Genomic DNA, 27,525 nt, shown 5'->3' with positions numbered 1-27,525 from the left:
GTAAAAGCTGCTCAGCGCCCAGGAAGGGGCTGGAACTCTGAGTTGGTGGCTCAGCTGGACTGGCTTGGAAGGGAGGATGTTTCCAAATATTTGCAGTGTTTTCACCGTAGCCAACGTTTGGAGGAAAAGGAACACAAGTAAGTAAGGGCAGCTTTTGGAAACTGCTCAGCACAGAATGAGACAGCAACGGTATGGTTCAGCAGGGCTGGCCACACCAGGGACTGCTCCATAAGCATTAAGAAAATATTCTTCAAACCAACAAGACAAAGGAGAGTATGGAGATATCTATGAAAGTATGGGGACTTGCCAGGCATTGCAGCACATCCACACTCCAGTGCTGGCAAGGCAGAGACACGTAAGCCCTGAGGACTGCTCAGCTAGGACAGCTGAACTGGTGAGCGCCGGTTTTAGTGAGAGGCCCTGTCTCAAACTACAAGGAACAGACCAAGGGATAACAGTCAACATCAATCTTTGTCCCTCGCACACATGTGAACACATGTGCCCATGCAATCATGCACACGTGCACATACCTAGATGCGCACACAAACCAAAATGAAGGAGAGAGCTGAGGAAATACCTCAGTCAGCAAAGTATTTGCTATGTGAGCCCTGAGGACAGGCATTTGATCCCAAAACTCAGTCGGATGTGGCAGTCCCGTGTTTGTAATCTCTGTACCAGGGAGGCAGAAATGGGGTTCCCTGGGGCTTGCTGGCCAGCCAGTCTAGTTTACCTGAACTCCAACGACAGACCATGTTTCTAACATCCAAAGTGGAAGATTCCTGAGGAACAACAATTGAGGTTGTCTTCTGGTCTCCACAAGTACTAGTACACGCACACCCATGTACCAATGCATAAACTGCATTCATTTGTGCAAGGGCACTCTCTCTCTCTCTCCCTCTCCCTCTCTCATGCGTGCACGCACACTCATACATAAATACACACACACACACACACACACACACACACACACACACACACACCCGCAGAAATATTTACTGAGACATTCCCTCCCCAAAGAGTCACTTTAACTGGCCCAAAGCAGAGCAAAGATATGCGAACTATCCTGAAACCCACGGATAATACAGGTAGAGCTGGGGCCTCTGGCTGCCTCAGTCTAACTAACTAAACCTCAGAGGCTTCTCTGATAAATGACTTGTAGATTTGACTGTTTGCTTTGGCCTGGGTCGAGAAGCCAGGAAAGATTTGCAGAAGAGAGACAAAACTGTTGTTGGAAAACCCGAAACCAACCAACTTAAAAAGTTATTTCAGAAAATGTCCTGTAGAATCAGAAAGGCCCCCAGTAAGAGTGGCTCACTTAAAATATTTCGTTCCCGTCTTCCCCATCTTTCTCTTCTTCCGCTGCTTTGATTCCCTGTCTGCTTAAACAGGATGCCCTCATTGCTTCAAGCTAAGCTCGGTGACTTCTTTTCAGAGTTAGTGTAACAGGGCCTCAGACTGTCAATCCCCAACTGTGCACCACAGGAGCCATGGCAATGAGATGTGCAGATAGCAGCAGTGGGGCAACTGCACGGGGGCGGGGTGTAGTGCTCCAAGCCAATGCAGCTTGTCCACTGGAGCACCGCAGCAGAGTTTCCAAGGGACCCAAGAAAGGGATCTGGGGACAGGAGCACTAGGTAAGAGCTCTGCTACTCAGAGCTGTATGTTCCTTCAACCAGCAGCGGTGTGGGGCAAGTGGAAGTGTGTCACCAGACAGAAAAACTGTTAAGGTCCAGGAGATTAAGAAACCCGGGCAATTCTCATAATTGAGAGTGGTAGGCATTTGAATCCGCTCCAGACCAGAGTCCTGACCTAGAGCACGTGACCACCAAGACACTGGACTAAGAGGGCCAGGGCAACTGCTCAGGTAGCATAGAGCCTAGAGTTCTCCATATGAATGAGGTGTCTGGATGGACGGGCCTGAGAGCTTAGCGAATAAGAGTAGATGCTGCTTCCTGAAAAAAAGGTATTTAATCTCTGGTCCACCCTCAGTAAGTTGTGTATATCTATTCTCTACCATGAATAAACAGTTTGGACAAGCATGGCCTATCTCCTTCCTCAAAGACCACCAAGCAAGAAAGCCTTCTTCAATACACAGCCACACCTAGGTCTCTGCAGAAGGCCTCTCTGCACTTCTGACGCTCGCTCACCCTGAGCTAAGCAGGACTTCCTCCCAACCCCCAACTCACCTCAGGCCCACAATCACCCCCCTTCACCCCTTTCTCAACTCCCCACAGTTCCTAGTGGCATCTGGGTACTCGGGAGTTAGAGAACTTCCACCTGGCCTCAGCCTGTGCTGTTTCTCACATGGAGAAACACGGGCTGGAGCCCCTATCTTAGGCTATGTTTCCCCTCTCCTGAACTTCGTGTCCCATGAGCCCAGCACCCTGATGATGGTGAGAAATGAAAACAGGCTACACCTCTGAACATTTTATCTCCCCAAATGGTGTTCACATACCCCAGTGGTGAGGTGAAACGCAGAACCACACACCAGGGTGGCTCTGGAGTTTAAAGCTACGGCAGCACAAACTCCAGAGGATTCTGAGCACATGGGCATGAGAACCAGTGCTTACGAACTCATTCTAACAACCTGCCACCCTTAACCTAAAAAACCGCAAGCCGTGCAGAGGAGGCCACGCCCACATGTGCACTCTCACCAGCATGAGCGGATCTGTTCAGAGGGCACCGGGAACGAGGGGCGGAGGCTAGCTGGAGTTTGGGGCAATGGGCATCGAGGATGGTTCAGGCTCAGGACCTGGCCCTGTGCTTTGCAAATCAGAGCACATTCCTTCCTTCCCTCTGGGTTGTCTCTTGGGTAGAAACAGTGCCTCTAACCACTTCCGGACACAAACAATGATTCGGTCCACACACTGAAACCCTTTACGTTAGCTGAGAACTTGATAGTCAGCTAACTCAGTTAGTTAGAGGAAATATGTTAATGTTGATTCAGATTACCTCAAAATTCAACATGATAGTTGCCCATTATTCAACACCAATATTCCCGAAACTATTTCAAAAATATATTTATGGTAATTAGAATGATGTGTCCCCCATAATCCTTGGGCTTGTGAGTATTTGGTCTACAGTTGGCTGCCGTTTGGTGACCACCAGTTGGTATGGTCTTGCTAGAGGAAGTATGGGGTGAGGCTTTGAGGCTTCAAAAAAATACATGCTACTCCCTGTGAGCTCTTTCTGCTTGTTTGTAGCTCAGGATCTAAGTTCTTGGTTGCTGCTCCAGCACCCTGCCTGCCTGCCTGCCTGCCTGCCATTATGGTTCTCGGCTGTGTTGATGATAGATTGCTATGCCATTAGAAACAAAAGCTCTAAATAAACCTTTCCTTCTCAAAGATGCCTTGGTAAAGGTGTTTTATCACAGCAACAGAAAGTAAATATAATATGATATTCAAAAGCATGTAAGCATGAATGTATTACCTTCCTGTGACTGTAAAAATACATATTTGGCCCCTTAGAACACATTTAGTCTCTCCCAGTTTGGGGGCCTGAAGCCAGCAATAGTTTCAGTGAGCAGAAATGGGGATGGGATGTCAGCAGGGCTTTGCTGCCTGTGCAGGCTCCAGGGAAGGACCCTGTGGCCTGTTTCAGTTCTTGCCGGTACCTAACATCCCTTGGGGTGTGGTCACATCAGGTCAGTTTCTGCCTCCATCTTCATACTGCTTTCTGTTTCAATCTCCATCTATTTCTTTCAAATCAGGATAGATTGACGGCCTGTTGGGATACTCATTGGTGCAATCTCCTTCTCAAGGCCAGCAACTCCACAGCATTTGCAAAGATCCATTTTCCGAACAAGGTAAAATTAATGTTCCACCTGATATCTCGATTATTTACTATTTAGCCTACAATGGAGTGAAAATAACATAACCTTTCCCAACGTGTTCCTTATAAGCAATCTCTCAAATGCCCCACTGCGCACCTGTACACATGGACTCATGGGAAAAGGCTGTGGAAACACATCAGCTCGAGAGATGCTGCCTTAGTGTTTGCGAGTTTAATCACATTATTTCATGAGTTGTACATTCATCTCGTGAAATGACATCAATGAGGAATGCCTAGAGAAGATCTCACTCCTTCGGTGGCCTACATAAGAGGAAGAGAATCAGGACCCAACTTGGATCTATAATCCCCTATCTACATCCCAGCACACATTGGGCAGACATTTTTAACATGACTCATTTATCTCGGCTGACTTGCAAAGCACCTTATGCATGCCAAGGGCAATCAAGACCCACAGACTGAAGCTGAATGGCCAGCCCAACTACCTCCCAGCTAAGTGACCCTGTCCCCCTCAGCAGGCGCTGCTGGCATCCTGTGGATCTCCTAGATAGAATTCCTTAGCTTTCAGAGTTCAGGATGACATTCCCATATGGTACTTCCCGTGAAAGCCAGGTTTGTGATCCATTCTACTTTGACTCTGGCAATTGTAACAGAAATGTTTCTCCTCAAACCAAGAAGAAAACATCTCTTCATTATACTTTCCTTTCCTAGGAACTAACACACGAAATTTTGTTTAAATTAACTGAGTAAGTACCCATAAATTCACTTGGGCAAAAACTAGGCCATAGATACCACATATCTAACTCCATGTTCTCCCCCTGAAATGAACTCCACCTAAATCATGTTCAGCCCATTTATCTGAAATGCCTTTCATTTACATAACTTTGTTTTTTATTAAGAATATGTAATAGTTTCTATTTAAGGTTTCTACAAATGATATAATACTGTAGCTAATCTTTTAGATTTTTTTATTAGTTGTTATATTGCTAAATTTTATCCAAACTCTGATGTTACTATTGTGTGAATGAAGTACTGTGCATCCAGTGTCCTGGTCATGGGGACAATTACTTCTTATAGGTTTCTGCTCCTGACACAGGAAGGAAAAGTAGACTATGCTAAACTGGCAGGGGAAAGCTCCAAGAGACCTTATTAGCATTATATTATTAATGTGAAAGCAAAACACTGACACCCATTTGGAATTGAGTTCTTGATCAAAGACCTGTAAGCGACTCACAGTCCTATGAATGGTAGTGAATCTCCTAACCAAGGTACAAAAGGCTGAAATCACAGAAAACAGAACAAAACTTTAAAAGGAAAAACACAACCATGCTTTCTGTTATAAAAAGTCTTTCTCGTAAGAATTTATCAGCCATGGACCGCTCTGTTTTCCTAAGAGGGAGACAGCCAGGCAAAGAGACAAGACTTTTGATCTCTTATCCAAGCTAGAGGCTGGAAAAGCAAACAAGTCACAAGAAGAAACTACTGTGGAGACTACAGCTGTATTTGTAGAGGAGACATATTTGGAAGGAGGCCCTAATCCTAACTCTAACTGCAACCCTCTCTCTTAACAGTACCTTAAGCTTAGCCTCAATCTTCTAATCCAAACCTTAACCCCAACCCTCTTACCAACCCCCCGAACCCAAACCCTAACTCTAACTGTAACCCTAACTCCAACCTTCTCACCCTCGTCCTAACCCTAATCGTAACCTCTAACCAAACTTCAACTCTAACCCTAGCACTCTAATCACAACCTTCTAGCCCAACTCTAACCTTACTCCAACCCTGAAACTTGACCTGTGCTCCCTTAAGTTGTTTAGTAGTTCCTAGCCTCCTTAGTGGGTCAGAAACTTGCATATCAGATTAGTAAAGGTGGAGGCCCAAACTGAACGGGCTGTGACTTAGAAGGGACTGGAGCTGTGCTGGAAGGCACAAGAAGAGACATTCAAAAGCAACCCCTCCACTCTCCCTCCATTTTTAGGACTAAGTCCAGGACCAATAGCAAGGTGGGGCAAGGAGGCTTTGAGCACGCATCTCCACTGGGTGCCAGGCTTGGGATTGTCTCTTTCTTCTCCACAATTTCCCATTTCTTCTTCTATAGAGGCATCTCCTTGACAAAGAATGAGGCATCTGAGAGATAGGGGTATGTAGACAGCAGTGTCTTCTCTGTATTGTGGTTCACTGGTACAGAGGGGGTTTCAGCACAAAGCAGAGAAGGCCCTGGGGGGTCTGTCCCAGGGGGCCAACAGTGTTCTTTAAAGGCTGTTCCTACACTGAGGAAATATAGGACAAGGCCTGCAATTGCAAAGAAAATCCATACATTTACTCATCCTAAAAAATGATGTTATTTTTTTAGAGCTTTGAGTCAGGTATGCAGTGGCTAAATGAGTTGTCATCAAACTTATGGTAGGCATACTAGCAGGAAATTGCTAAGGAGGTTTATATCAAGAATAGTTTTATTAAAAACATTTATTAAAATATCTGCAATTATATTTTCCGGCATGTTGATCCTAGCTTATGAGGTTTTTTGCATTTATGTAACTAGGGGTTTAGTATGGGTTGGCTATGGAACTGGAAAGAAATCCAGCAGTGGGGGAGGAGGGTATGGGGTGTTCAAATGGATGGGAGAGACGGGAGGTGCATCGATGACAATAGTTTGTTCAAAACTGCAGTAATGAAATCTAACACTGTATACGCCATTTGAAAAGGTGCTGCATTTGAAATATTTTAACAATATATATATAATTAAAAATAGAATATGTGTGCATAGAATTAAATTTTTATTTATTTATCATAAATTTACAAGAGCCTATTTTTGCCAGTGACTGTGTTCAGCTAGGACACAGCTAGGGGAAAAGCCAGAGCCTGTCTGGGTAACACACGCCATAAACTCCAGGGACCAAGGCTTATTCTTGTCCAGGATTGACTTCAACCTAGAATGTGATGCTGTCTTGGCACTAACTTGCCATTTTACCCGTTATTTTCAGTGGGTGCTGATCCTAGTCGTTGGTAGGTCAGGAACTGGTATCTGGATTTTTACTCATAATTAAGACTAATCAAGATAGACTGTAAGAGGAGGCATTCTCCCAGGAATGACAACATGGCCCGCACCTGATGGCCACTGGTACCTGGGGACCAGACATTTTGCATTTCCCTGGGCAATGCTGAGGTCTGAGTTCATTACCAGTGCTATAACCCACAGGCTGTAATTATAGGTGTTGTGACTCTTCATTGTAGGGAGAGTGCATGTGGCTACCATCCTGATTCATGCTGACATAGAGGCACGGCGTCTGAGACAGGCAGAGTGACTTCCCAAGGGTCACACAAGCTAATGGTGACTGGTGGGTGGAAAGGGGAGCAGATGGTGTCTCAAGCCTAGGGACATACCCGTTAGATAACACCAGAAAACAACGTAAATGCACATGCTGACCTTCCACGAGAGTGTGCCCACGTTCACGACAAGTGGAGGCACAGAGCCTAGACTTCCTCACCGGGTACTTTAATCCCACCTCTGCAGGACAAGTCCGCCTTGTTATTTTTCAAAAAGCTCTTTGCTCACAGGATGACCAGCCAGTCATAGGACACTTGCAAGCTGGGTTGCCATGTTCAGGGAGGAAGAAGGTTTACCTGAAGTTAAGATCTGGACGGTCAACAGCATGGCCCCTGCCATGGCTCCGCTGCTGCACCTCAGCTGTTCCTCACCGCTGCAGAAGGCAACCCAGCAGCTCTCCCTTCCCCAGTCACAGGTACAGGGACAAATGCTTGTCAGCAAAAGGAGCTAAGGTCAGTCCCACCAGGTCTCAGAGGCTCCTGATGCTCTAAGCTTCCCGAGAAGCCAGAGGCTCAGCCCTCTAAGTTAGTTTGCCCGGATGTGGATTTTTCAACCACTCATGCCTTGTTTCTTTTATCATTGTAATAGGTGCTCAGTGAAACAAGCTGGGGATGTCATGGGATGTCATGGTTGTCATGCACTGGGTTGTCATGAGGACCTGAGTTGTATTCCCAGAATCTATGTGACTATATGTGACAATAGCCTGGATTGGTAGTGGACACTTATAGTTCCAGTGCCCCAGTGCTGGACATAGGGCGAGAGAGGGAGAGCGAGAATGAGAGCGAGAGCGAGAGAGAGAGCGAGAGCAAGAGAGAGAGAGCGAGAGCAAGAGAGAGAGAGCGCGAGAGAGAGAACACCCTGGGGACTCACTGTCAAAAAGTCCCTTACCAGTGAAAAGATACTGTCTTGGTAAATAATAGATAAACAAACACACACACAAAGGAGATGGTTATCAAGGAAAGTCACCTGGAGTTGACCTCCGATTGGCACCTGTATATTACATATCCTTGCACAGAAGTTCAGTATCCCACTCCCATCCCAAATCAAGATTTACTGACAACCATCTCATTGCTCAAGAGTCCCAGGGACTCATTCTTATACCACATAAGAAATTAAATTAAAAAGGGAAGGAAGCCCTTGCATTGTTTCCATTTTTCTACAGGGCTATGGAGACTGCACGGGCAGTTGGCTCTGACTCCTGCTTTCATAAGAGTGGCCTCGGCATCCACAAATGATGCCTCTTCACACTATGCTGAAACCAAAACAGAGTTATCTGCCTTTCCTTCTCTTAATAGCCTTTCCCCGGGAGACAGAAACCATACAATGGAAGGTCACTCACAGTCCTTAAAGTACTGGGCCTGTGTCTAAGAATAGGCACCCTTCTCTCACCATGGTCTCATGCTGTTGTCCGTGCATGTGTGCACCACTCCACGAGATAGAAGTCTTGAGACTTTCCACAATGCTCCAAAATTAACCACCTCCTATGTGAACTGACCATCAGGGTTTCCCCAAGATGCCTTTTAAAAATATTCATCTTACTCTTTACGCAACAACCCTGGAAGGAAAATCAATCTCTCTCTCTCTCTCTCTCTCTCTCTCTCTCTCTCTCTCTCTCTCGCTCTCTCTCTCTCTCTCTCCCCCCCCCCCCCCACAAGTCTTCATAGCAGACTTCAGAAGACAGAGATCTGAAGAAGGTGACAGGTCTGCCTATAGCAGAGCATGGCAAAGCAGTGTGTGGCGATGCGTTCTACATGCGATACTACATGTAGCTATGGACATGTGTTCCGAAATAATCTGTGGCTAGATTAGAGCTAACACCTAAACTGTACAGCTTCCCCTACCCATACCCAGAAACGCTCTCATGTTTTAGTTGACTCTAGCAGTAGAAACAGGGTGGCGGAATAAGGCGCCCACAGACACGTCTGCCCAGTTTATGAGGGGACTTGAGATGGTCAGAATTGTCTGCATTCAAGGCCAAGTTGGACCTGTGGAGGAGGGTAGAAAACTCATAGCAGGAAACACAGGATGACACACTTCAGGGAAGATGTAGGGCACGAGTGTTAGGTGGTGCAGTGAAAAGCTAGTGGGTGGGAAGGTGTGCTGGGGGAGCATGGGCTGCGGGCTATGGGGGAGCACTACTGCCATGCCGCCATGCATCTCATTCAATCCTTACAATAGCCTAAGCAGGCCAGATCCTTCTGCTTTGCAGATGTGGAGGGTAAGATTTGGCTGAGGGAAAATCAGCTCAAGAGGCAGGACTTAAAGGGAGGGTCAATACTGGGGATTCAAATTAGCAGAAAGATGTCTAGAGGCCCTTTGCAAAACGGAAATAGAATTACCAGATGGCACGGTAATCCCAATTCTGGGTGTCTACAGCATAAGACATGGAAACAGGATGCTTAATGAGGCATGACGACAGCAATGAGCTGGGAAAACCTGTCAATCAGCAGATGAGTGTGCAGAGATACCAGTGGAGTTCTGTGGTCCAGCCCTTTCCTAAAGATTTAAGGTCTTGGGTTCAATCTCCAAGAGAGAAGAAATTCAGTAACCACCGTTCTACTCTGGGCTTCCATTATTTCGCTTATATTTCACACACATATGGGAACTGTGATGTTTCAGTGCCCAGCGTACTTTATCTAGGGTCAGTTCTCCAAGTTGGTGCAAGTTGTTACAAATGACCAAATTCCAGTTCAAAAGTTGACTCGTGTGTGCACGCATGTGCGTGTGTGCGTGAGTGTGCGTGTGTGTATGTGTGTGTGTGTGTGCGCGTGTAGGTTTGTATATCACTGTGTAACACCAGGTATTCTCTTTTATCTCTCCATATTATTATTTTTAAAGATTTACTTATTTATTTTATGTGAGTACACTGTAACTGTCTTCAGACACACCAGAAGAGGGCACTGAATCCCATTACAGATGGCTGTGAACTATTGTGTGGTTGCCGAGAATTGAACTCAGGACTCTGGAAGAGCCGTCAATGTTCTGACCTGCTCAGCCAGAACCCAGCGCTCGCTGACTGTTAGCTCTGAGGACACCCTGTCTCAGCTCCAACCCACCCACACTAGAGTTAGAGATGTGACCCACTATACCGTGCTTATTACATGTGCTCTGGGGATCTGAACTGATGTCTGCGCCCTTGCATGGTGAGCACTTTAATGACTGAGGGCCTCCTCAGCCCAACAACCATCGTTTGTAGTTTAGTATGACACTGTTGCTGCATTCCAAGCCCAGATTGTATAGTCCGGGGTGAAACTGTCTATTTTAGCCCACGTGCTTTTGTTATTGTAACATTTCAGGGGTACCAGAAGTGTAGGGGTAATCCTAAAATGATAAACACCTTTCCATTTCTTCATCATTTCTCCATTTAGCTTTAGCTAAAAGACTGAGGAGGGCTCTTCTGTAGCTTCAATAATTCCTCTGTGAGACATAGTTAGTGGATGTAGCAGTAAGGAGGACAAGCACCCACACCCCACAGGACACGGCCTTGTCACAGTCAGACCGAATGAGCTACTTCCATAAGTTCTGCTTGGCGGATAGAACGTGTCTGTCTGGATTTGAATCTGGGCCTGCAGCTCACCAATCCCATAACATGGCATCAGAAATCACGATGAAGTAATGGCTTCCAAAATCAACGTACCTATCAGTCTCAATTTGAATATCCTGAACTCTGCAATTTAGGTTCGCCTACTTTAGTTAACTGTCCTCTGTCTCAGTTCCCAGTCTGACAAATAAAAGGGACACAACTCATCGGGATTTGGTAAGAAGACTGAATGAAGCAATACATGCAAAGTGCTGAGGACTAACTAGTGGGGAGGTATATAACGGTTCTCTGCATATTAAGCTACACGCATCATCATCACCATAGTTACCATCACGTCCCAGGCTGCTGTTGACCTCATTACGTGGCTGAGGATGGCCTTAAACTTCTGGTCTGCTCTCTACCCTTCAAGTACAAGTGCGGTGATTTTACCACCCCATATGTTTTATGCAATGCTGGACATCAACACCTAGGACCGAGTGTGCTAGGCAAGCACACTACTAACTGAGCTATATCCAGCTGCTTTAAAAACACATTCCTCTTACAGAAAATGGGTTAGCAACGGCACGTATTTCACAGCACTGTGAGACAACGAGATCAAGCATGGTAATACTTTGCCTTGTACATTTTTAGCTGCTAGAAATAGTAATAGTAACAATAAAAGCTAGCCAATTTGTCCCCTGCGTACTATCTTTTCTCCACAAGGATCATACTATCACAAGGATCTTAGGTCCTTGTGATTATTTAGCAATTATGAGAAATGTAGTTTCTGAGTCATAAAGTGCAGATATTCAGAAATTAATTGCTTCTGTGGAATCATGTTAAGGTGCTCTCGTGTTCATCTTGCTAAGAGTAGAGTTGTCGTTTTGAAAGAATGTCCTCGAGTGATTATACATCTTGTTAAAAGTCAAGGTCATTCAACATTATATGAAGAATATAATCACCTTTATCACAAAGAAAAATACAAAAACAACTATACATTATCTGGTACTAGAATATAGAAAGTGAATTTATGAAATAGTAAGGTATTTATTATAGAAAATGGTAAGCCACACACATTGATAAATAAGACTACTGTTGTGTGCAACACATTCTACTGTACGATAACATGGTGTCCTGGTGTTAAAAAAAATCTAACATTGTCGTGAGCTTGGCATCCTTAGTGGCACCAGGAAATCAATAAAAACCAAAGTTTATGTACTCCCAACAAAAACTAGCTGTTAGGATTTTTTTTTTTAATTTTGAGGGATTTGGTGGTTTTATTCAATGAAGATGCGTACTTCAAGCTTATAATAATGATATTCCTAAGAGGTCCTTCTCACAGCTATATAGCATCAGTCGTAAGACAGACCATGATGCAAGACTCTAGAGGCTAAGGGGGGAATTCAGATCCTGAATCACACATGAAATCATTCTTCTTGAGGTGAATGCCTCAATCCAGAAAGAGCTGAGAAGCCCTTTGAAACACACAAGGAAACAAACAAAAGCAGATTCATTCTGGCCATTTTCTTTTCATCCATACTGAGCAGAGATGTAAGAAAGTCACTCATAAGGAGCACAAGCACACACCTGTGTGCTCTAAGTTATGCCCACATGGGAATGTCATGAATTTCAGTGCAATTTCTGGACACGTGTCTCTGGAGGGGAAGCAGGTTGTTATGATGTTTGGAGTAAAAGACACATAATCCCCTAATACCCACTCTGTAGTGCTTGAGTTTATTAAAACCATGCAAGGCATATTTTAAAAATCACTAAAAATACTTACGTGCATAAAATAGAGCATGTACTCAGGCTATCTGGCAATATTTATAGACATTGTTGACAGCCACATCTTGGGTTTAGAGTAGATGGTGACACCGGCAACTAGAAACTAGAAATTTCGGCTTCTGTTAGACATGCTGCATGCATGCATGAAACAACCCCACAACAAGGACTGAGCTAGATCCAAAGGGCAAAATCGCTGTTGTTTAGAAACCTCTAAATGATGGGCCTCTGTAGCCAGGACAACACAAACGACTACCAAGAAAGCCTCGCTGCTCTACACAGAGCATACCCCTCAAAGAGACAGGAGTAGAAGCACTCCTGTCATCAGTTTCCAGAACATTCCAGAAGGGACAGCTGTCAGCAGCAGCTCTCAACAGGGGCAGCAGGGACAGCAAGCACTGAGCTCACTGTATTGTTGCAAACATCTCAGACAGACAGACGACCACAAGGACCTCTCTTGTGGACGTTCCCAGGTAGTAAAGCTCATTCAGGGGTGGGGCTGCCCCAGTGATCCATGTTTAAAAGTGGTAAAAGCCATTCACCCTTTCATAGCTCAGGCACAGCACTGGCACCAGTACTCAACCGATGATATAATAAGCCAGTGGCATCTTCAAGAATTGAGACGTCAAGTAGGAGGGTACAATAACCAAAGGAGAATGGATGCTCACAAAGCTACATTTGCTTGGATGCTTTAGAGCTGAAGCAGGCACTCGATGAGGTATCCCTCCTAGATGTAAAGCCAGAAAACACTTAGGGAGGAAGTATTGAGAGTGGCATGGAACAGAGACGGACCTTGCTTGCTTGACGCAGACGCTTGGGAGGCTCGCATCAAGGAGTCCCTCTATTGCTCCATTGCTTTCCTTTCTAAGTCAGTTTCCCATATTTGTTCATTTTGCACCAGAACGTACAATAAAAATCTATGAGTTCTGAGGTTTAAGTGATCTTTAAAATCATATAACAGGGTAATTACATTGCTAGTTAATAAAATAGATAACATACGTGGATTTCTGATACCAAGAAGTTTTCTAAATGCTTCGCTTAACCTAATCCTGTAATGCTCAATCTATCCTGTGAGGTTGACAACATGATGATTATCAACTCCATTTTACTGAGGAGAAAATTGGGATTATGACACGAAGAAATTAAATACTATGTGTGGCAATCAGATACTAAGACCACAAATGAGTCATGTCCTTGCATAGGGCTCTCTCTCTACATAGAGACTGAAACTCTAAGGCCATTCAGCCCATAGTACATGACAACACCAGTGGGATGGAGTTACCTCCTACATGGCTTTAACATAATAGAACTTAATACACTGGAGGTGATGTTTCTCCTGCTGACTCGTGGCAACAACCAGAAAAGGAAGGAAGGGAGGGAGGGAGGGAGGGAGGGAGGGAAGGAGGGAGGGAGGGAGGGAGGGAGAGAGGGAGGAAGAGAAAGGAGAAGAGAGGAGAGGAGGGGAGGGGAGAGGAGAGGAGGAGAGGAGAGGAGAGGAGGGGAGGGGAGAGGAGAGGAGAGGAGAGGAGGAGAGGAGGAGAGGAGAGGAGAGGAGAGGAGAGGAGAGGAGAGGAGAGGAGAGGAGAGGAGAGGAGAGGAGAGGGAGAAATAGGGACTTCAGTTCTTTGACCATAAAGAATTAAGATACAACAACAAGCACATTAGACAGGAAGAGAAGGCCAACGTCCAGAAAGAAATGCAATTGGCTAATGCACAGACTACAGTCTTGGAGGATCCCAATGCCAGGGCCTAATCTATGCTTCTTTAAGACACTACATCTCTGGTAAATTTTTATGTGTCAACAGAAACGTTAAGGCATATCCAATAGGTCCAAGATCACAAAGAAACTAAAAGGAAACATGTGTATTTAAATCGCAATGGTCAGTTTTTAGGTCCTGAGAACCCCTCAACCCTAAGTAAAAACCCTCTTACAACAGCAGCAGTAGAGAAAAGTGAGTTATTTTGCTCTCCCTATTTACTTCATTGACTTTTTAATTTCTATTACACACTTGTTCGTGCAAGGGCACAGTATGAGTAATTCATTCTTTCTCTCTCTGACTAGACTATGAGATCCACACGAGAAAGATTCTGTCTGTCTTGCTAGCCATGCCATTGTCACCCTGTAGTGAATGGCCTGTCTGGATAGGTTATCATCCTTTTCTCCTCTTTTTTTTTTTTTTTTTGCTTTGAAAAAAAATACTCTGCTTAAAAAAAATAACTTAAGGGAGAAAGAATTTATTCTGGCACATGGTTAAAGTCCATGGCAAGGAAGTCAAGGCAGCAAGACCTTGAAGCAAGTGGTTACATTACATCCACAAACAGGAGGCAGGAAGCTATGAATGAATATATGCTGTAAAGAGCCGTGTCTTCATTCACTAAGTCCAGGATCTCAGTCTAAGAATAGTGCAACACACAGTGGATCGATTGATATAATCAAGATAATCCCCTACAGGCATACTCAGAGGACGACGTGATCCCATGGTCTGTAAAGTTGAAAACACACCCCATCACAGGATTTAAAAGCAAAGTGGAGTTAAGTAACCCCTGAAAAGCTGAGGCTTGGTGAATGTTCCAAATCTCTGGACCATCAGTGGAGTGGGGAAGCCAGATGTGGTCAGCCGTGTTATTGATGTTGAAGATATGCACCATTCGCCATTTTCCATAACTGGGATGTCCGACATATGACTACGCATGTCTGTAATGGTAATCCCATTTACTTGGCCAATGGAATGGGGCTGGAAGTGAAAGGGTAGTTATGCACGATGACTGAGGAGGAAACTCGTTTCCATTCACATCCCTTGCTGTTCTGTCACAATAAGAGAAAAATGGCTTTAACTACCCTGCTGGCTCAAGAGGGATGAAAACATCTAGAACAATGCTGGATTTAACTGATAGTTAACCAGCAAGCTTGAATTAGCCAACCTCAACTACAGCATGAACCCTGGAACAAGAACAATTGCTTTGAGCAAGTTGAATCCTGCAGCAGGCAGCTAATACATTATCATAGACTAGGATGAGTTCTCTAGGCCTCTAGCTCATCAGAGGCCTATTTACATGAAATGAAATTTCATTGCACGGATATAGTGGGGAGGAAAGTTCCAAATGCTATAGGCAGGTATAATCGGTGCCTTGATAGTCCTTTTGTGTGTAATAAGATGCTTTGCAACCACCAGGTTAAAAGCATCTTTTAGGGTAGAATATTGCAAAACTCACGGTTTTGATAAAATGACAAAGCCAATGCATAAATATCCACTTCTGAAATTAAGGCAATACAAAAACCGTGTTATACAAGATTAAAGGGAGGATTCAAGTGTGAGTTGGAGCCAGAAGTTCAACACAAAGAAGGCCAAGCCAATGTACAACAGACAATGGCTAATCATCTGCTTTCAAGATCTGAAAAGCCTAAAAAGGTTTTGGATTTCTGTAGTCTGGAGTTTCTAACTACTTGAAAATAGTGTATTACTGTCCATAATTCAGCCAAAATTGAAAATAGATCAAAGTCCGATCTATTTGGTGTAATTTTCCCTGGGTAAAGAGGCAGCAGGAGTGTTAAAACTAAATCCTATAGACATGAAAGACCCACGAATCTATGAGTCAGACAGAGTTGTCCACACACAGAGGCAGCCAGGCTCAGCAGGCTGTGGAGATGCTGCAAATGGAAGCTGGCTCTGTCCCGGAGGCTGCTACTTCTGCCTGTAACAACTGCAGATCATTCTTGTTTACTGGGGCTTCCTGGAACCTCTGCCTCCACCCCCACCCCTCTGCTAGACTCTGTATTATCTTCGATCACCACAGAGATGCCAATCAGTTACATACTAGCTATGGTCTAAATGTTCATGTTCCTCAGTCCCTTTCATTGTCACGCAGTTTCATATGTCGAATCCTACCCACAAAAGCCAATGTACTGTGATGTCCAGGTTTGATGTGGTTAGGTTATACCGCACCATGGTGAGTAGGATTAGTGTCCTTGTAAGCAGCTAAAGAGGCCAGGGTTCTTCCATCTAGGATGTGAGGATTCAGGGCAAAGATATCTTCTTTGAGGAAGGTAGGCACTCATAGGCCAGAGCCTTGATCTTGGGCTTCCTAGACTCTAGGACTGTGAGAAACTAATTTCTAGTATCCATACTACCCACTTTTCAGTACTGTGTTGTGGCAACCCTGATGGGCACACCAAGATGGGACTCTTCTAATCTCACCATACAAAGCTCAGAAAGTACAGTTCACTGTGCATGAGCAAACAGTTATTAAACCGCAGAAAGTGGATCAGAACCCAAGGCCTTGGAGAAGGGCATACTGACTTCCTTTCAGGTTCTTTTTGCTTTGTTCGTGTTGAAGATTTCAATTTTATTCAGTTTTTCTCTGCTCACCATTAATTCCATAGATCACGTAATACATGTTGTCAGAAATACCGGTGCCTCCCTATTTCTTTTAGGAAGCATGGTCATATTTGTCTGCTGTTGCCCAGCAGTCTCTGGCTGATGCACAATCTAATTTGATTTCACCCAAGCCCTGAATAGCATGAAGCTGGTTAACCACACCATCCTTCAGTTGTGGAAATAACCTGGAAGGCTGGTGTGTACTTGCACCCTGGCAGCCCTGTAATTCAACATGCCTTATCTCCGTGTACAAATGCAGCTACCCGCAGAACAAGAGCAGTGATCAAATGCACTGGTATGACCCGTTGCTATCAGAACTTTATACATGATGAACTCTTCTGGAGCCTCAGACGGTCTTCCATTGTAAAGCATTGACCATTTGCCCTGCCACTATCAGGCAGAATACCTGTTCTGAGGGGACCTGCAAGGGCTCTACAAAGCTCCTACATTTAGGAGCATGGGGAAGCATCCCCCCCCCAGCGCCACCCCCCCAACCCCCCCACCCCGTGAGCCAACACTAAGAGGTCCTTGTGTTTAAATGCGATCACTGCACAGTCCTTAGGAAGTGTATCAGAAGAGCAAAAGAATAATTTAAAGAGCAGGAAACTTTTCAATCAGTGCTTTCATTGGCATAGGCTCAGCTGTAGGAGGGAGTGGCAGGAAACTCTCTATACCATCCCTGGACACCACACTGGGGCCATCTGTTCAGTCCCCTCCCCACTTCTACGAAAGGCACAGAGAACCAGCTTGTATTTAGCTTTTTTTTTTTTACATATCTTAAAACTCTTTCCATACTGCAGAAAACAGTAGGAGACCGCCATAGTTCAGTTTCTTTTGAAAAGTGGAATACGTCTGAATGAGAAGTATTAACTTCAGAGAAAAATAGACCTATGTCCTTAAACCATGTCTGCTCATTACAGATGGATCCCACCAGAGGGAGTGGAGAAGAGAAACATCACTGGAGACCGGAGAGCAGACAAACAAGGAGCCTCCTGGGAGTACCAGCCCTTGATGTAATGGTTTTCTTCCATACTTCCTGCTTGCCTTTTATGAGTAGGCATGGTTGATGTAATGTACCGAAGCCTGTCTGGGTTTAAGGGAGATGTCCTTCCGGCCACTGTCCTTCTGCCCCTCTGCAGCTCTAGCTATATAACATGTGACGTTATAGCAACCGTGATTTGCTTAGTGATGCTTGAAAGTTTAATAGAGGGGAGGAAAAAGTGACTCCTATCACCCCTATTCCTCCAACAGAATCCAGCTTCTAAAACTGTGGTGCTCTCTGTAGATACGGACTAGGCAAGGCACCTGGCCTACATGGCCTCTTTGGCTTTGCCACAGGAAGGATCAAGGAAGGAGATCCCTTATTCAAGTTTCCGATCACCCCTTGAAGTCAGCTTCTGAGCCGAATTTTAAATCTCTTCCAGGTACTCACTGACAAAAATGGTGGCTCCCAAGGGGTCTGCTGGGGAGAAGGAAGGAAAGGCCAAGAAAAGTGTGTTTTGCTCTCAAAAGAGGTTGAAGGCCAAGGCGGAAACCCAAGCAGACATGAGGCAACTAAGAGAACAATCTATAACTAGTAAAAAATAAATGGGAATGCTTATCTAATGGATCTCTCTGCTTACGAAACTGGGAAGATTTCTATGGACTCTCCCATGCTTGTTTGGAGCAGTCAGCCTTTAAGTGCAGGCAACACTGAGTTGAGTGTGCCAGCCTTGAAAGGCTGCTGGAAACCCTGATAAAGTGGAGGCAGGTGTGAAGGGTGACTGGTGGAAATAGGACTGAGCATTGCGTTTCAGCTGGCAGAGGAACATGGAGGTTATCCAATATCGTCCCATCAACATTCACCAGGGACAAATCCGGAACCTACAGATATTATTCTGCAGGGGCTACTGATCCCAGGCCACGTTTCCCATGAGCAGCTATCTGCGGCTCCATTATGATGTGGCAACGTCGTTCAGAGTGACATCAGCAGGGCAGGATAGACATCGTTCACTTTAGGCCAACAGCCAGTTTCTAGAGAGCCAAAGTTCCATGTGAGGATGCTGAGAGCTCACTCCCTATGGCTTTAAGTGGAAAGCATTTGGGTATGCTCCCCTGGTCCTTCCGAGCGTATTTCAAGCATTATCTTTCTGTTGCTATATAAATCGCCTGCTGTCATTTAAAAACGTATCTTGAAAAACCAAAGAAGTGTCCTGCGGAGCATCCAGATACTTTTAATCTACTGGTATATACCAACTGAGCCTGACCTATATTCTGTGAGGCAGTTTCTGACAGAGTCATGCTCTAATGGGAAAGAGTATCCTGTGAGAGGTGAATGCTGCAGCTTGTACGTGCCATCGGCGTGTGCAGTACTTGGCCTAGATGGCAAATGGGAGAAGACAACGTGTGGATTGCCAGGAAGGGCAATCGCTCTGCTGAGAGGGCCTGCTGAGGCTGCAGCCCCTACAGCAGTGGGTTTATAAAGTACATGAACAAAAGGAGAAAACAAGGTGGGCCTTGAGGAGGGGGTCAGGGCTCAACAAAAGGGAAAAAAATAAAGAGAAAGATTAAATTTTATGAAGAAAAACACTGGGTAAGTGAGGTTGAGTCAAAGCTACTGAAGTGTCAGGATTTCCTCTGAAGCTAAGGGCTGGCAAGAAGAAGCAACAGACATGAGGGAAGTCAGAGAACACATTATACACAATATGCTTTGGTAGACAAGGACGTGGTATCAGGAGGGACAAGGGCTAAGTATGAATGAGGATGAGTGGCAACAGCCAGCAGGGTTGAAAACCTAATTTTAAGGAATAAAGGTTTCCATATGGACAAGCAACTAATCATAGACTTTGAGAATGGAGACGGCTTGCACTGTTGTCCCAGATAACCAGGCATCTTGCAAATGGTTGGCTTTTATAGCTAGGCAGATGGTCAATTGGGCTCTGGAAGCTGAGATGGTCCCCACACCCAGGTTCCTCACCCATTGTGGGCATATACTATGAGTTATATCTCAAATCATACTGTACCAGTGAGTGGGAATACAGACAGCGGCTACTGGAGCTGAATGGCAATTAATTTCTGGCAAGGTTGTTTCAAATATTAACTTGTTTATTTCTTACACACTTGCCGTGGTGGCAGCATATGGTTTCCTAATGAGAATAAGGGGCAAAATTTTATCAAGCACCAGGAATGCTTGGCAAAAGATTACGAAATATATGGGCTTGACCATTACTTTCAAGATCATCTCATGTTCTGACCGGCACACACAGAGGCATTCATATAAAGCATTCTCGATTTCTGTTCTAGATGTCTTGGTGTTTCGAATTTCCCTGTCTAAATAAAGTATTGCATTGCAAAGGGGGAAACACCTAAAATATAAACTAATTTGGAAATGCAAGGGGAAAAGAAACAGTGGGCAGTTTAATGCAAGCAAAAGCGGATGTATTTTTGCAGTTAAATTCTTCTCCCTGCTCCTTACTCCCCGTTCCCAGCTATCCTGGGAAGAGAAAGAATTAGGACCGTGGCATGGCTCTAATGTATGCCTTCAGAAAAATACAAGTCATCGCTGGGATATTAACAAACTGAAGGTGAAGTCCGGTGACAGAGACAACATAAAGAGATGAGAGCCATCCAGTGTGGTGTGTTAAGTCTCTAATACTTAAGCAACTCCCCAAAATGTCATCAGCTTTAACACTCCAGTTTGGGTACAATACTCTCGACACATCTGTAATTATAACATAATAAAATGAGGTCACCTGCTCTGTAGTTCAATTTCTTCATTCTGAACATCTTTTCACTAGTCACAGAATCATGCTGGATGGCAAGACTCTGCCTTACTCTCTCCTGTGCCAGGCTAATAAACCACTTTAGACTGTGTCTTAATTACCTGTTACCTCAAATAATCCTGTTACATAAAGATTGTGATTATAACAGACAATGAGCCTCTCTGAACTCAGAATCAACTTTTATTATTAGATTTTTTTTTTTAAATTTGGAGATAAATTTTGGGGACAAAGGGGAAAATCCCATGGGAACAATGAGACTCTGTGTGGTCAACAGTAAGATCTCTTCATTGTTTTCATTAATTAAGTCATTATTTATTCTCTTTACATACTGATCCCAGCTCCCCTTCCTCCAGTTCATCCCCCACCCCCCTCATACGGCCCCTCTCCCTTCCCACCTCCTCTTCTCTGAGAAGGGGGAGGAAGCCCTGGGTTTCAACCCACCCTTGCACAGCAAATCACTGCAGGAGTACACATCCTTTCCCACTGAGGCAAGACAAGGACCCACGGGAAGCCAACAGAGGAAAGATTCCTTCTTATTGGCACCTGTGAAATACCATAAAGACTTGGATTTCCATCCTGATCACTCAGTTATTTTCAATGCCAAAGTAACACTTTGAAAGAACAGGGGCAAACCGCTACGAATTCACAGGGCATTGCCTATAATCACAAGGTGGCTCTTGCTTGGCTCAGCATTAAAAGAGTTCATTTAGTCTAGCTCAGTTCTCCATCTGTGGGTCAAATGACCCTTTGACAGGGGTTGCTTTTGACAACATAGGTATGTATGTTATGATTCATAACCATAGTAAACTTACAGTTATGAAGTATCAATGAAAATAATTTTATGGTTGGGGTCACCACAGCCCGAGGAACTGTACCAAAGGGACACAGCATTAGGGAAGCTGAGAGCCACTCATCTACATGCTTCTTAGTCATATCTTCCCAAGTTCCAAAGCAAGGCAAGAGAGAGAAAACCTTTAAGCCTAATTTGAACTTGTCCTAAATAGGATGAAAATGACCTGGGTGGGTATGGGGTTAAAAATAAGCAGAATCTGATAAGAAGGAATCCATGATCTATGTCATTGTATAAAAAAGTACTGGGAATGTGTGACAATTAACTTTAACTGTGAGCTAAGAAACAACCATGGAAGCAATGAAACAAACCTTGCGCTGTATCTGTGATGGTGTGACTGGTCTGTTGGGTAAACGGTGGTGATTTAGAGGTTCTGCTGATCCATAGAGATGAGCTTTTAGAGGCTCCAATGGCCCTCCCCTCTGCACTCCCTTTTCTCTCTGATTGGTCCTGCCCAAGTCCCTTGGATAGGCTCCCCACCCCATGCATACCATGGTAACAGTTGTGATTTCTTGGAGAGATACCCTCTTTCCAGGGGTGGTGGTACAAGACTGAAGCAAAATATAGTCCTTCTGAAAGTGGCCACACTCAGTTTTCCAGATCATTCCAAGTTCCCCTGACTCTTGTATAGTGTTTTGTTCAAAGGGTTAATTAGATTGTGAGGGTCTTATGTAACCCACACATTAGTCCTTGGATGGATTTATAGTGTGATGATGTCATTCCTGATGGGACAGAAGTGAGAAATAGGTTACAGGAAGCAGGTTATAGGAGCTGTAGCAGTAGGGGTGTATCTCTGCTGGGTTTTTTCTGTGTCTCTTTGCTCTTTAATTCCTGTCCATGTAGATGTAAAGAACAGCCTCTGTCTCTCTGTGTCTCTGTCTCTCTCTTTCTCTCTGTGTCTGTCTTTCTGTCTGTCTCTGTCTCTCTGTCTGTCTGTCTGTCACACACACACACACACACACACACACACACACACACACACACACACACACACCTGTCAGCCTAATGTTCTGTTCCTAGTGCACAAAACCAAAAAATATGGGCTAAAACCACTGACATAATGAGCTAAAAGCAACCCTTCTCAACTTATTTCTGTCAGGTGTTTAGCCCAATGATAACTGACTCAGCATTCATGAAGAAAGAAAACACAATCTGTAAGAAGAGAAAATTGAAGTGGATCAATCATACTGATCCAGAAATAATAATAATAATAATAATAATAATAATAATAATAATAATAATGGAATGTTTGCTTGTAAAAAGAAAACCATTACAGGCATTCCACAGTTTAAAAAGCTAAGGGAAACATTACCCATGTTAAGCAGTTACACAGAAGACATTTCTTCTAAACTTCTAGAAATGAAACCTTTGATATAAGAGGGGAATAATGTGCTGATGAAACTAATGTTGAGGTGGATGAGAAGCATATTGGTCTGAGAAGAAAATCGTAAGTGACCTGAAGACGCCGGGATTGATCCACAGTGGTAGACAGATCGGAAATGTGCAGAGGAACACAGAAAGGACATTAAAGTGTGGGTGACTTGTGGGAAAATCAGTGAATCACAGGACCCAAGATTCATGCAACTTAAATTTCTCATCTGAAGAAACGGAGTGGTGATGGGAGCAGTGTGAGAATCCACCACCTAAAGGGCTTCAAACCTCATAATGACTATGAACACCCAAGACGCCCAGGGAATATGAAGCACAGAGGTCTGGTGGGAAACATACGTCAACACGTTACAGTGACACCATGTAAAACCAGTTATAAGAGCACAGAAAGGCAAAATCTATGCTGGAATTACAGTTGTGAGTGACCCTGTGGTTCTGGGAATCAAACCCAAGTCCTCTGCAATGGCAGCATCTATTTTTACCCATTAAGGCGTCTCTCCAGCCCCATAAAATCTTTTTAAAAGGCGGTGGTAATAAGTACATTTCAGAAAGGTTAGATGATATAATATGAGCACACAAAAACATTCATAATTTAATATACTAGCAATAGGAAGTTATTAACCATTATTTCTATTTTCACGCGCATGGGTTTTTGTCTGCTTGTGTGTTGTGGGTTGTGTTTATTGCTTATAGTATGTTAATTGGGTTCCCAAATTACATAGGAATTCAAGCAGAAGGAGAAAGCATACAGCCATGTAGATGCCAGGGAAGAGCAGGCACGGGGCCCCTCCCCTGCTTGGGTCTGGGGTAACAAGGATGGAATACGAATTTTAGTAATAATTCAGGAGTACCAGAGGCACGAGCAACATGGAAGTTTGGCCAGCCATTGAGCTGCTTAGAGCATATTAAAAATAAGGTTCTGTGAGTGTGTGTGTCTGTGTGTGCATGCGTGTATGTGAGTGTGTGTGTCTGTGTCTATGTGTGCATGCGTGTATGTGAGTGAGTGTGTCTGTGTGTGCATGTGTGTATGTGAGTGTGTGTGTGTGTATCTGTGTGTGTGTGTGTGTATCTGTGTGTGTGTGTGTGTGTATGTGTGTGCATGTGTGTATGTGAGTGTGTGTGTCTGTGTCTATGTGTGCATGTGTGTATGTGAGTGTGTGTGTGTGTGTATCTGTGTGTGCATGTGTGTATGTGAGTGTGTGTGTCTGTGTCTATGTGTGCATGCGTGTATGTGAGTGTGTGTGTGTGTGTATCTGTGTGTGTGTGTGTGTGTGTGTGTGTGTGTGTGTGTGTGTGTGTTTAACTTGAGAATCCACAACATTTGGGTGTCAGTGAGAAGGCACAGCTGGCAGCCAGCAGGGAGCTCGGAGCAGATTAACTACTTGTGTGTCTGTTTACCACAGTGCTGGAAGAGGCAAGAAGAGGGAGTCAGATCCCCTGGGACTAGCGGTACAGATGGTTGAGAACTGCTATGTAGGCGCTGGGAATTGAATTTAATTGAATTTAGGTCCTCCGAAAGTGCAACCAGAGGTCTTAATTCCTAAGCCATTTCTCTAGGCCCCAGAAAGCTTTTACATGAGTATAAAATAGTATGAATATGTATGTGTCTTAGAGTGGAACATGACACAGTGCATATGTGGAGGTCAAAAGAACAACTTGCAAGAGTCAGTCTGTCACTAAGGTTCATAGAATTGAACAGCACCTTAAGCCTCTGAGCCATTCTACTGGTCCTAAACCAAAAATATATATATTTATGTAAATACATTCAAATATGTATTTATACAAATATACAATTATAAAACTATGTATTTGTAAAATGTATTATATACTTATATAAACATGTTTTACAGATATAAAAACATATTTATTACATATTTACATGCATTGCTGGATGAGGGCAGAAGAGGGAGTCAGATCCACCGGGACTAGTGTTACAGATGGTAGTGAGCTGCTGTGTAGGCACTGGGAATTGGACTATTAAAGAAAATAATTAAATATAAATATATTTTATATTTTTATATTAAAAATATAAAACAAAATTAAAAATAAATTAAATTAATCAGGTATAAAGAATTAAAATAATGTAAAAATAAAGTATAAAACATTTTAAAGGTATTTATTAAAATAGTTTATATTTATTTATTATGTGTATATATGTATATAAGAATTGTCTAAATATATACATGTATATGCATACATGTGCCTACATATATATTTACCAAAATTATGTCCTTTGCCCTTCAAAAGTAGCTATTAAGCAAAGGAAAAGACTGAAAAGGCAATTTTAAAGCTATATAGCCAGTGCAGCTCTCTAGCCAGTGCACATAGAGGCTTGCAAGCCAATGCTTAAAAAGCAAATATCCAATAGGAAAGAGGCAAAATATCTGAACAAAACCTTAAAGAAGATATATCGTTGACAAATATCACACAGAAATCTGTTTGACACCTTTAATCGTTAGGAAAATGCAAATAAGTCGCTATTAGATAGAAATGCTTGTGTTCTAAAATTATAAATGTGGCAGCTATAACTCTTAGATACTTTAGACAGCCAGGTAGACTGCAACTCTTACGTACCCCTAGGGCCATTAAGACCCTAACTCTCACACACTGCCATTGGCTAGGTCCTCTATCTCTCACACACAGCTTATGGACATGTAGAAAGGCGTAACAACTTTAGAGATTAGACAGTTGGGGATTTTCAAGTTGCCTTTATTTATTTATGTGTGGGTGTGCGTGTGCCAACCTACACATGTGGAATTCAAAAGACAAATTCAAAGAATTCGTTCTTCCTATGAACCATGTGAGTCCTGCAAGAACCTTGAACCCTTGAACAATCTTGCCATGCTAAGATCTTTAACAGGCAAGTTCGAATCTACTGCATGATCTAGCGTTCTGTTCTTACATATTTAGTCAAAGAAAATGAAAGATAGAGTTTTAAATTAGCTCAAAACTCAGCAAAAGGATCTGACTCAGGAAGACAGATAGTTAAAAATGCAGGAGAACTGGTTCAGACTCACTGACACTTTGCTTATCACTGGATGTGAGTAAATGAGTAATGGGTTCTGTTCTGCCCCTGTGATATTTGTTCAAGTCCCCTCTGTTCCCTCCAGCCATTGTGTCCTGCAGAGAGTATTCCAGGAAACCGACAGGCCAAGCCTAACCAGATGTATTTCAGATGCAGAGGCCTCATCAACTCTGACAAACATTTACCCTAAAGGACAATCAAGATCTGTTCTTAGGAGAATGCTTGACCTTTCCCCTCTTTTAAACCCTAGAGTCTTAAGAACAATCCTGTGACTTTGAGAGTTTCCCCTTGTGACATTTTTGGTATTTCCTTTTGACATCCCCTCATCTGGAGCTTCTTCCTTTAAAAAACCCTTCTCCCAGCCACTCGGGGGTCGACACCTCTGTCTCCTGCGTGGGATATGTGTCGGCCCGGAGATCTCCGTAATAGATTTCCGTAATAAACCTCGCCTTTGCATATTACATCCAAAATGGTCTCTCTGTGTCTGGGGTCCGCGACTTCCCGAGACTTGAGTAAGGGTCTCCCCTTTGGGGATCTTTCAAAAAGTATGTATGTCCATATAAATAATTTCACATAGACATTTGGCTGTAATATCAGCTTGATTTGTAATAGTTAGAAACAACACTAGAATCAACTTAAATATCTACCAGTGTGTAAATGTATAGAAAATGTGGTATGTTCATAAAATAAAAAAAAATTCTAACGAGAGATAAAACAAGATGATTATCAAAATAGTTATATCCTATGAAGGAGCCAGAATCCCACCACGAGACAAGATGTGGGCTGCATCTCCACAAATGTAGGACATGTAAATTAATTTCTAGAGACAACATGCTGCCTCGAATAGGAGGGGAAAGAAAGAAAGGAGTGTACACTTGAAAAGATTCTTGTAATCTTGTAATCTTGACCTGCCTGTCACAGGTCAAATGGACTCAAGGTAAGTGTTGTCAATGAACAGCCTGTTTTCCTCCCCACCTGCCCATTCCTGAGGGTGAGATCTATTTCTCTTTTCCTGGTCCTGGGACCCTTCCACTCCTCCTCCAACCCCCAAGACCATGGGCCTAAGTGTTTCAAACACAAACCCAAGAAAAGTTTTCCCCGGGAAACTTTATCTTCTGCCCCTAACATCCAGACGTTATCTCACAATCTCCATCCAGACAACTCGAAAACAGTTCCACAAGTGCTCCAGGCCAGCCTCACAGACTGCTTCACCTCTTCACCTGGACCTACGAATGCCTACCCCCACATGGTTCCACAGCAGTGAGTCAGCTCTTTCCAGACTGGGCCAGCATTCCAAAAACTTTCTGCCCACACCCCAGAAACCACACCTGGGTGTCAGCAGGAAGTAGTCATGGTTGATTAGGGTCCCCTTTACTCATTTACAATCAGCAAAAGGCTGGGATGTTCAGTTTCCTACCCTGGGCAAGGGATTCAGGTGCACAGTTTACACAACAAAGCAGGCCTGGCCCCCAGGTTCTCCCTGCATCCCTCAGTCTCTGCCAGGCTGCCCTGCCCCCAACCCTCAACTTTCCAGCCCAGGGACTGGGCCGCCCTTCCTCCAAAGGCTCTTCCCTTTGTAATCCAGACACTTTGGTCTTCTTTCTGTCTCTCTCTGTGTCTCTCTGTCTCTGTCTCTGTCTCCCCCCCCGCCCCGCCCCCTTTTTTCTCTGTACTTGGGCCCTTTCTCTTCATCCCTCCCTGCCCT

General features: G+C 43.9%; 2 protein-coding genes across 10 annotated transcripts in view; one reads left to right on the top strand and one right to left on the bottom strand.

Annotated features, from left to right (window-relative positions):
* Speer4cl3 (spermatogenesis associated glutamate (E)-rich protein 4C like 3) overlaps positions 1-18,400 on the top strand; it is a 28,644-nt gene extending 10,244 nt beyond the window's left edge. The window contains exons 5-7 of the mRNA XM_087659680.1: positions 3,710-3,805; positions 17,716-17,808; positions 18,220-18,400. Of these exons, the coding sequence (XP_087515806.1) occupies positions 3,710-3,805; positions 17,716-17,808; positions 18,220-18,372 (342 nt within the window). The 3' untranslated portion in view covers positions 18,373-18,400. The remainder of the gene's footprint in view (positions 1-3,709; positions 3,806-17,715; positions 17,809-18,219) is intronic.
* Cdk14 (cyclin-dependent kinase 14) overlaps positions 1-27,525 on the bottom strand; it is a 582,117-nt gene that overhangs the window by 172,939 nt on the left and 381,653 nt on the right.

This window comes from Rattus norvegicus, chromosome 4 (assembly GCF_021556685.1).
Source record: "Rattus norvegicus strain SHRSP/BbbUtx chromosome 4, alternate assembly SHRSP_T2T, whole genome shotgun sequence".
NCBI lineage: Eukaryota > Metazoa > Chordata > Mammalia > Rodentia > Muridae > Rattus > Rattus norvegicus.
Note: the sequence above shows the minus strand (reverse complement) of the source record. Positions and strands in the feature narration are given on the sequence as shown.